The 10,362-nt window shown below is 49.3% G+C and overlaps 2 protein-coding genes across 8 annotated transcripts; both read left to right on the forward strand.

The window, feature by feature from the left end:
- Positions 1-6: 6 nt before the first annotated feature.
- palb2 (partner and localizer of BRCA2) lies at positions 7-7,510 on the forward strand. 6 transcript variants are annotated; one of them, XM_035406383.1, is made up of 14 exons: positions 7-56; positions 215-271; positions 513-564; positions 721-780; positions 927-1,029; positions 1,188-2,543; positions 2,763-4,531; positions 4,803-4,952; positions 5,419-5,504; positions 5,659-5,820; positions 5,990-6,106; positions 6,223-6,310; positions 6,423-6,571; positions 6,743-7,510. In XM_035406383.1, exons 3-14 carry the CDS (start codon positions 517-519, stop codon positions 6,963-6,965), a joined length of 4,311 nt encoding a protein of 1,436 aa, XP_035262274.1. In that variant the 5' UTR covers positions 7-56; positions 215-271; positions 513-516; the 3' UTR covers positions 6,966-7,510. The 6 variants fall into 6 exon arrangements, with proteins under 6 accessions (XP_035262274.1, XP_035262275.1, XP_035262273.1 ...); XM_035406384.1 differs by lacking the exon at positions 215-271 and having other exon boundaries at positions 8-56; XM_035406382.1 differs by having other exon boundaries at positions 15-56; positions 215-564.
- A 960-nt stretch (positions 7,511-8,470) lies between these two features.
- On the forward strand, positions 8,471-10,317 carry LOC118220894 (acyl carrier protein, mitochondrial-like). 2 transcript variants are annotated; one of them, XM_035405327.1, is made up of 5 exons: positions 8,471-8,677; positions 9,262-9,384; positions 9,517-9,604; positions 9,839-9,947; positions 10,218-10,317. In XM_035405327.1, exons 1-4 carry the CDS (start codon positions 8,510-8,512, stop codon positions 9,928-9,930), a joined length of 471 nt encoding a protein of 156 aa, XP_035261218.1. In that variant the 5' UTR covers positions 8,471-8,509; the 3' UTR covers positions 9,931-9,947; positions 10,218-10,317. The 2 variants fall into 2 exon arrangements, with proteins under 2 accessions (XP_035261218.1, XP_035261216.1); XM_035405325.1 differs by having other exon boundaries at positions 9,839-10,316.
- Positions 10,318-10,362: the final 45 nt, after the last annotated feature.

Raw genomic sequence — 10,362 nt, forward strand, 5'->3', positions numbered from 1 at the left:
ACCGATCAAATTTCCTTTAGTCTTCAACACTACACCTCAGCAGCACCTACATTAAAGTAAAGTACATTAAATTACTTTTGCAGCTTTTTTGTACAACTGTTTTACTATATTATTCCATTCCAATGTACGCCTTCAGCTCAGCTTTCAATTCTGAGACGATGTTTAATGTAGAAGCTCAAACACGCCTGATATCGATTAATTGTGCCTCTTTCAGAAAGTTGCGGGAACATGAAAATCTACACGTCTCCCATAGAAACATTGCGAAGAAGTTGTACGTTTCTGCTATAATTTCCTTGTCTGATATGTCTGTTTGTGGCGTATGACCTTTTCGTTATGCTCGCGAACTTAGTACTTTAAGTTACCTGAACTGAATGTAGTTTCCAGCGATGTCATTGATAGTTGGCTAGCTGCCTTTAGTAGTCGCTATTTAATGTATGTGGTAAATAGGCGCTTATAAAAATCGCGTTCGTCTGTTTCATAAGTAGTCACCCGATTCACATGCTGCATTTTAGGACGATGGAGGAGAGTCTGAAAACTATGCTACATTGCGATGACAAAGAGAAGGTGACTGTGTTTTTTTCTCTTTTTTCGTTTACACAAATTGGCCATGTTTGGGGAAGTTTTTGCTAGCTTGCTTTGGAGGTTGATTATTATTCGAAAGCAAGTGAGCAGTTCGTGTGTCATTTTGAACATTCTTTCGTGTTGTATATTATTTTTCAGCTTAAGGAAAGGCTGGCTATATTACAAAGGGAGTACAACAGAACAGTTCAAAGATTGAAGGTAAGAATATTTCTGGACCCTCGCCCTGCTCAATGGCTCTTCAGTGGAACTTAATACTTTGCTGTCATGTATTGTACTGGAGAATACATCCTGTATCCAAATTCCACCTCGTCAACACGCGGAATTGTTTTTATTTCCGTTGAAAGCGGGCTGAGCGATCTGAGGCTGTGCGGAACCATGTGAGAAGCAGACTGGCTGAGCAAAACCTGCGTCAGGAGGGACACGACCCTGGCGGCCCCTCTGATCCCTGTAAGTTTCTCCCAGTCTTAACAGCGATGGATTTAGCTGGATATTTGGGGATTCAGAGGAGATGAACTGTAAATGAATGGGTGCTTATGGAATGGGGACTGAGTGGGACAGTTAAATCAGACGTTTCTACGTTCATTTATGTACCCTTTCGCCCTCAGGTGAAGCTAAGGGGAGAAGACAGTGTTCTGTTAACCAGAGTGTCCCTGAAGACCAGAACCGGAGCCCATCTGTCCGCTTCAGTCTTCCCCATGACGTCTTTGGGCCCTGTGCCAGCCCAGGAGTGACGGCGGGCTCGTCCGCGTCCTCTCGGCTCTCTGACACCCCGCAGGCCCGCAGCCCCGGTCGGCATGGCGAGAGCCCGGCGCCGGCTCAGGGTGAGCGGCGGCGCTCTGTGCACCGCCTGCGCTCGCGACGGAGCCGGCTGCGCTGGGAGAGGAGGGAGAGGGCCGACTCCGGGGTCTCGGACACGGAGAACAGCGAGGACGGGCGGGACCCCGCTGGAGACGGGGAACGGGTGAGGAGCGGCTCCACCCAGATCCATTTTGGTACCGGTTCATCTGAGGCCATCTGCAGTGGCGTTGCAGTGGGCGGGGCCGATACTGAGCATGCACAACACCAGGGGTCTCAAACTGTGCCAGCCTCAGCGCACAGGGCAGAGGATGGGGACGGCAGGGTGGCATGTGACGCACCCCTATCAGACATTAGGACAGCTCCGGTCCTGGAGCCTCTAGAGAGCAGCGGCACGGCTGCCACGCCCTCCCCCTCCCTCTTGGACACAGCGGGGACTCCTCCCAGACCGGTGAGCGAGGCCTCCGTGCTGGAGCCAGAGGCTCCCGCAGAAGAGAGCCCGCAGTCCAGTGTGGCCCGCCCCACTCTGGGTCCTGATACTCCTGAGGCGGGGGGCCTGGGCTCCTGCACCCTAATTGAGGGGCTGCTGTTCCCGGTGGAGTACTACGTCAGGACCACTCGGAGGATGTCGGCCGCTCAGAGCAGCGTGGACCTGGGGGCGGTGATTCAGAGTCAGCTGAGCGGCGGGAGGGCGGGGAGAGGGAGGGGGAGGCGGGGTCGGGCGAGCTCCGCTGCGTCCCGTAGCCCCGCCCCCGGCTCTCGTACGGCTGCCTGTAAAGACACGGACAGCGTGGGCCACGTGACTCCAGAGTCTGAGAGCAGCTTGACTCCATGGTCTTCCCCTGCGGCCTCGGGTACCGAGCCCCCCAGACCAGTCAGAGGCGGGAGGCGGAGAGGGAGGAGGAGTGGGCGTGGCCAGGGACGGAGGAGGGACCACGCCCCTCCAGTGGCGTCTCCGCTTGGCATTGATCCCCCGACACCAGAGTACCTCAGAACTGACGCTGTGCTAACTCCTGACACAGACGCCCATTGCAGACCGGCTGAAAAGGAGATGTATCCCATTTTCTGCACTAAGAGTCAGCAGATGGAGAGCAGCAGTCCAAAAATATCTCCATTTCCTTTCAATAAAGAAAGTTCACAGAGCAGTGAAAAAGAACGTCTCAGAGGTAGGGTAATGATTATTATAATTTTTTTTACTGTATTTTAGTGCCACTATGGCACGTCTGCACATTTAAGCTAGCTAACGTCATTATTAAATTATTAACACAATGAAAATCACAATTGATTATAATTATAATTAGTATTCACTGTTTGAAGATTGGAGGCCTAGTGAGGTCAGAGGTAATGCTTGTGTGTGTGTGTGTGTGTTTGTGTGTGTCTCATAGCTTCACACTGCTCCTCCACAGGGGGAGTGAAGTGTGAGACCCTTCTCCTGCGCTCCAGTCCTGCACCACAGCGCCCCCATGTGTTCACCCCGGGAGGAAGCCATCCCAGCCTGCGCTTTCTCCTCTCGCACTTCGATGCCGAAGACTTCCACCTTCCCGACGACCAGTTCGGCACACTGAAGCGGCTCAAGCTCCTGTCTGCCGCCGGGGACCTGGAGTCCTTTGTCCCTCACCGCTCTCCGTACGCCACCCGCCAGAGGGCGCTAGGAACGCCGTACGGCGGGGCCTACAGGAGGAGACCCCGTGCTGCCAGGGGCCTCCCCCCCACAGACGGCCCACTGAGCGCACAGCCTGATGGGAAGCCTGCTGGGCGTGCCTCTTGCACCTCAGACCAGACTGATCTGGGATCAGACAGGGATGCACCCGAGTCACTCACTCCCAGCCTCACACCTCGTGAGGTCACGCGTAAGGAGGGCTGTGATTCGCTGCCTCTGGGGAGAGCAGATGAAGCAGAGCGAATAGCTGGCAGGTGCGCAGCACAGGAAGAAGGCTTGGGGGCGGGGCAGGAGGAGGGCTCAGCAGTCAGAGGTGCAGATGTGGCTGCAGGGCCGTCGTCTCCCTGTGTTCCGAATCTGAGCCTGACCCCGACTGCCCCCCAGACTCAGAAAAGCACCGCTCTCGCTCTCCCCTCATGGGGGAGCCCCGCGTTCCCCTCTCTCGGGGTCACCCCTGCCGTTCCTCTCCAGTCCAGCCCCCCCACACAGGACTGCACGCCCCCCACCCCCACGAAGGCACAGAGCCCCCACAGCCAGCCCACCCCACAGTGCACAGCGCTCCCCACTCCTTCCCAGGGCCCCGTTATCTCCTGTGAGCTCAGCGCACACACACCCTCTCTCTCCCGTACGTCCAGCGCAGGTGGACACACTCAATCCCACAATGCCCCCTGCGCTGCCCAGGACGAGGCAGAGCCGCGCGAAGCTGAGGCACTCGCTGATGGAGATCAGAGTGCAGCTCGTGCACCGTCTCCTGATGCCACGGAGCTTTTGGTGACCGACTCGCTTTCCTCGCTCTCTCGCTGTGGAAGCGCCTTTCCTCTGAGCTGTAACCCTGCCCTCTCTCCCGCTGTGGAGCACGGGTGTAATAGCTCCTCCCCCTGCCCTCCCGACCCCGGCGCTCCCTCCCCCAAACCACCCGAATCACCCTGTGTTCCCCCTCTGCCTCCCCCTCCGGAAGGTGAGGGAGCAGTAATTGACGGAGCTGACGTATCCTCCAGCGCAGAGGCCACGCCCTCCACATGCCTGACAGACAGGCGGGGTGAGCCTGTGCAGCAGTCTCAGACTGCTGCTCTCGGCCTGTCTCTCCCGGGGGCGGGCAGACGGGGCTGCGCAGACGCAGGTGCAGATGCAGACGCAGGCATGGGGAGTATGCCCATGGCCGATATGGGGGAGAAGAACTTTACTCAAGGTGCAGACCCACACAAACCAGCGCAGGACTCTCTCAGTGCAGCTCAGCTCTCAGGCTGTCCAGCCCCACCAGGCCCAGATACCCTGCCGTCCTCCTCTCTGAGGTCAGAGCAGGGGGACAAAGACCTGGACTGCTACTTCACAGACTCTGCCTGGTCCCGTGGGGTACAGACGCCGCCTCAGTCTGGACACAGCGCCTGGGGACAGAGCCCTGCAGAGAAGAGGCTCGACACACCCCCTCAGTCGCCCCTCACTGTGCAGGACGGCCCTCTCTCCAGCAGCCTGAAGCTCACACACACGCTGAAGGTAACAGTCCCTTCCTCACTTTGCTCCTCAGACTGCGGGGCTGCCCTGTCTCTGCTGTGATTGGTCGTTCTGTGTGTTATGGGTCGGGCATTTGTTTTCTGCAATTGGTTTGTCTTTGTTGCAGTTGGGGTGTTTGTGTCCTGTGACTGGTTGGTCAGTGTTACGGATGGGGTGTTTGTGTCCTGTGATTGGTTGGTTAGTGTTACATGTTGGCTGTCTGTATCCTGTGATTGGTTGGTCAGTGTTACTGATGGGGTATTTGTGTCTGTAGGCCCCTGCAGATCGCTGCCTGGTGGACGTGTGCAGTGTGTACGGAGCTGTGGGCTGGTGTGTGGTAACGGCAGAGGAGTGGAAAGTGTGTGTGTGGAAACAGAGCTCCTCCCAGCAGTGGAGTCTGCTGCACACCTGGACATTCACAGAGGTACTGTCACAGCTCGAGTGACTACACGTGAACACAGCAGACGACAGTATCTTTCACAGAAATAGAGTTCAGTCTTTTGTAGAATAAAAGGCGTCTGTCAGAATGAGAGTTCTGTCTTTTGTGGATAGAGAAATATGTCAGTGAGTCATCTTTCACAGATTAAAGATGTCTTACAGAATGCGTTGCCTTTTACAGAAGATTTTCTGTCAGAATGAGACTTGTCTTTTTCTGAGAGAGACGTCACAGTAACAGATGTATGTGTCACATAATAAAGATGTCTTCAGCAGTGAGTGGTCTGTCTTGTGAGTGATGTGCCTTATCCGAATGACAGATACTATATGCATGTATTTGTTTGGCTATGGTCCTTACGCAGGATGACTCTCCGAGCATTAGAAAGCACAGTGCAGAGAGCTGTGTCACACCACTCACGTGTTCAGTAATGGATTCTTGCGTGTGTGCGTTTCAGCACCCAGTGATCTCCCTGCTGTCAGTGCCCGACTCCCACAGCCAGCTCTGCGTCTCTCTGGGCAAGCTGGAGATCAGAGAAGCCAGGTACAGGAGAACTGGAGCTCTGTTCACCACCTCACTAAATGCATGAGGGAAAGAGATCATTCTCAATGTGGAAGGGATTAAAAAGGAGAACATTGCGTGTGTGTAAAGAGCACATTTTGCATACCCCTGATGGCTGTGCACCGTGTGTGTGCAGGATCTTGTGCTGTGCGGGTGCCGCGGGGCAGCTCTCCCAGTCGGTGCTGTGCACAGGGGAGGTGCAGGCTGTGCTGGGCGTGTCTGGGGCCAGGGTGGCCTGCTGCGCCACCTCTGCGTCCGCACAGACCGTGCAGGTGTTCACGCTGACCGAGGACGGCAGGTACGACTCCTTTCCTCCACACGGGTGTGCGGTGGAATTAATCACTTGCACAAGGATCTGGGTTGTGTATCATTTAGGTTTATTGCTGGTGATGTTGCTTTGTGTTGTTGCACTGTATGTCATGTTTTCACTGTAACGAGTAGTGCTGGATGTTCGCCTTGTCTGGCAGGCTGGAGGACTCGCTCTCTCTGGTCTCTCCTGGGCAGTCTGTCCAGGCGCTGGCTGCTGTGGATGGACAGAAGGATGCTCTGATTGGCTCCACAGACTCTAGCCACCTTGTCCTCTGGTGAGAAATGGTTCCAGCTTTTAACCGTATAATTATCAGTGTCATATAAATGCCTCCTAGCCCTTGTTACAGTATAAACATTTTATGAGGATGAACGTGTGTATGTGTGCTCTCAGGAATATGAGGACTGGGCATCTTCTGCAGAGATTCGCTCTGGGGGAGAGTCTTTCAGGGACCGTGTGTCTGAGAGGATACTCACAGAGCGTAAGTCTGATTGCATTTAAATTAGTTACTAAGTGCAGCTCAGTAGTTTTACAGCAGATGCTGGGCCATGCTGGCAGCAGTATAAAAGTGTTCCTCTGGGTCTGTCCTGCAGGGGGTGCTATTTCTGCTGCTGCAGCATCAGTTTCTCCATCACATTAACCTGGATGAAGGGGCACCCTTCTCTCTGATCGCCACCAACCCTGTCACTGCCAAATCTGTGCTCGTGCACCAGCTGACTCAGCCTTCGCAGTGCGTAGGGAGGTAAGGTACAGCAGACTGTGCTGCTAGTGCAGAGGCGGACTAAAACTGTGCAGATTGTGTCTCACTGTGAGCAGTCACAATGTGCTGCTAGCACAGAGGCGGACTGTGACTGTGTGCAGACTGTGTCTCAGACTGTGAGGGCTTACCCTGTGCTGCTGTGCCTGTGTGCAGGTTCACAGAGGGGGACGTGTGGGAATCGGCAGTGCTGGGGGTCTTCCAGTCGGGATCCCTGGCCGTGTGGGACCTCAGGGACAGTGACTGTGTGGCCAGGCTGGCCCGGGGGCCTGAGGAAGGGTGCCACATAGCCCGCTGGGGGGGCCCCAGCACGCTCCTCACCGGACACCTCAGTGGAGACGTCTTCCTTTACCAGTACACGCCGCTTGGGCTGTCGTAGGGCTCCTGGACCACAAGAACCATCTCAGAAAACACAGCTGGCTCAGTCACACGCAACCAATGCGTCAAATCCTTCCCAGTGCCAATAACACATATACAATACAAGCGTGAACTCAGAGTCATATAAAACACTGTAAAAATGCCTGTATGTATGTTCTTATCTGTTTTTGCTGTGTCATGATCAAGAGAGCCAGCACAAATGCAGGCATGCATATTGGAAAATGCTTGTGCTAGATGATGGATTATGGTACCCTCCCTATTTTAAGAATGCAAGAAGAAAGTTAAATTCTGAGTGATTTTAATATAGTTTTGTAAAGAACATTTTAACAAAATGAAGAAAGTCAAAATGTCTGCTGGAGGTAATGATTGAATTGAGCTGAACCCAGAAAGCTAATTAATATGTTTTGGCTTTCCTCCTCTTAAGTTATTTGGAAGAGAATGTCGTTCCCTGTTCATCTTAACAAGCAATCCAACCAATGCATATCTGCTCATTGTACAAAGTGTGGCATTTCATGTGATTTACAGGTATAAATTCTGATGATTTCACATTTCAGTCAGAGGTGTTTATTTTTTACTTAAACATTGTTTGTTTAATGTTCTGTTGTTAACATTTCATTTTAATTGGTAAAAATAAGTACAGTTGAAAAGAAAATGGTTTGTATTGATGAAATATTAAAAAATTGTATCACAATTTAGCTACAGTTTTAGCAGTCAGTATTTTCAAAATATTACATTGTTAACCTGTGATTCAGGCTTTTATTTGAGTTATTACACTAAAGTGATTAACTAGTTGTTTAAATATATATTATATATAATGGCACAGTATTGTATTTGTGTATTTTTCCCATTTAGCTAGCCATCTTACAACTTTCCCAGGCCACAGGGCTTATTTGTGGACCCCACCCTCACTTCAGATTAGGGGTTCTCAAACTTGACCCTGAAGCACCCAGTGTATGTTGGTTTGCAATCCAATAATTTACACTAAAAATGGAGGATGATTTACCTTTATAAAATTTAGTAAATTATGTAGGAAATAGCAAAGTGTATCATGAACAATTAATATAAGGTCAGTTATTAGCTTTTCATGTTTTCTCTGATGGGATACATGGCAATTGATTCCTTTGGAAAGAATATTACTTTTTTAACCCATCAAATTATAGACAAGTGAAATTAGTGTTCTAAGTGCTGCACGTGTGGAAACCTTTAGTAGAGTTCAAAGGTAAATGACGAGCCAAACATGCTTCGTCTTATGTATAAAAATATATTTATTCAAGAATCTAGGCATGTGTTCAAATACCTTTTACTGATTTTTAAACTTATACCAGCATACACGGTGGTACCCCAGGACCATAGACCGTAAAAATATCCCTGCGTCAGACGAGGCAAAGCGTACATCAACAACCCCCAGGCTCCACACGGTCTGCGCCTTCCCTAAATACGAACAAGCAGGTCACTACAATGTTAAGCGTCTCTGTGAATCAGGACATGCGCATTTAGAAGTGCATCTTTGCACTGCATTGTGGGATTTTAACTGAACTCACAATCATGGCGTCTCGTGTCCTAGCCAAATGTGTCCGCTCGGTAGCCAGGCAGTCAGTGAAGTTAAGCCAAGGTAGTTTTGCAGTGAAAGCTGCAACGGGAGCACGACCCATACAGCATCCATTCTCCGTCCTTTCATGCAGCAAAAAAACACGACAGAACGATCTCATATGGGTAACACCTATTGACAATGTCTTGGGACTATTGCCATTGGCCTATTTGGCACTAGCTTGCCGGTCTGTGGTGTGTGATGTGTGATGCAGCGGGCTACCTGTCCCGTGTGCTTGAAATTATGCGTGTGTTGGGGTTGCATGAATTAATGAATGGGTCGCTAGCTGTAGCTGTGGTGCGAGTTTATTGCTAGGTAGTTTACATACCATTGCTAATGTTCTGCTAGTGTTATTTTCATCTTAATAAAATTAGCCATGAGGTCATCGTAGCTTGTGTTAGTATGATTGTCCTTGATAACTTGGATGGCAAATGTATCGTATAGGCTAACAAACTGAAATTCAATCTAATGAGAATACTAAATAATTCTAATATTTTTTATCTGGGGTCTTGATGTTTGCGAATGTATTTCAGACGAAAACAAACAAATGACCCTGCGACCCTTAACGACTTTATAAATCGAACGAAAAAATAATCGCTTAATTCTACATTATACCTATGTAGAGTGTCATCCAAAGATGCGCTTCGACAGCCCTTGCTACATCTGTATAGTATGCATCCCTTACCAGCCCAGTGACTTCTGCTCACAGGTGTCCAGCTCACAGCTTCAGCCCTGTAGACTGTATGGAGATTTGCCACCTCTTACTCTTGAAACAATCAAGGATCGGGTCCTTTATGTGCTGAAGCTGTACGACAAGATAAACCCAGAAAAAGTAAGAAAACAGTTATTGTGTTTATCAGTGCTTTTACTGAACCAAACTAAGCATGTGTTGACCTGATTCATGCACACAATTATGATTCACGACTTAAGTGCACTTGTATCTTGCATTGTATTTTTTTTTTAGCTTGAAACCACATCTCATTTTATGAAAGATTTGGGGTTGGACAGCTTGGACCAGGTGGAGATTATTATGGCCTTGGAAGATGAATTTGGTGTGTATAATTTTTATCTTTGTGTTTCACAATCTACCAAATATGTTAACAAAAAATCTGTAAATATATTAAAAGAAATGAACGTGAATGAGATAAATGCTGCAGTGAACACGTAAACACCTTGTGAATGAATAGATATTTAGTTGCACGTTACAATTAATAGAGAAGTTGATCAAATAGAGTATTATTCTGAAAGCAGTAAAAACATATTTCCCACTTTCCTCTGTTTTGCAGGGTTTGAGATCCCAGATGCAGAAGCTGAGAAGCTGATGTCTCCTCAGGAGATTGTACATTATATTGCTGATAAGAAGGATGTGTATGAATAAAGGAGCTTTTGCCTGTAGTAAGATATTTTCCACCTCTTTGTCTGCTCAAATTTAATGTCATTTTCAGTATGTTACTTTGTGATGGAAAGTTCAGACACCACCTGAAATCCATTCAGTGTAATATCTATGCTGTTTTTGTGAATACTAATTATAGGTTTGAATATAAAATATCTTGTGAATGTGGAAAATCTGTCTGTATGGTGCAGTTATTTTTTGAAAGTCAGTTTTGTAGTGTGGCAGTTTTTTTTCTCATGCAAATGCTATAACTGTATTTCTTTTAACTCCAGATGGGTAGATGTCACCCACCCAACCCCTCAATATGACTTGGCTCTAAAGCAAATGGATCTGCATTTATGTTTAAGTTTAATAAAAAATAAATAAATGGTGTTATGCCTCTGCTGCATTTTGAATAGCCCAATATGTTGAAGCATT

Source organism: Anguilla anguilla, chromosome 2 (assembly GCF_013347855.1).
Source record: "Anguilla anguilla isolate fAngAng1 chromosome 2, fAngAng1.pri, whole genome shotgun sequence".
Taxonomy (NCBI): domain Eukaryota; kingdom Metazoa; phylum Chordata; class Actinopteri; order Anguilliformes; family Anguillidae; genus Anguilla; species Anguilla anguilla.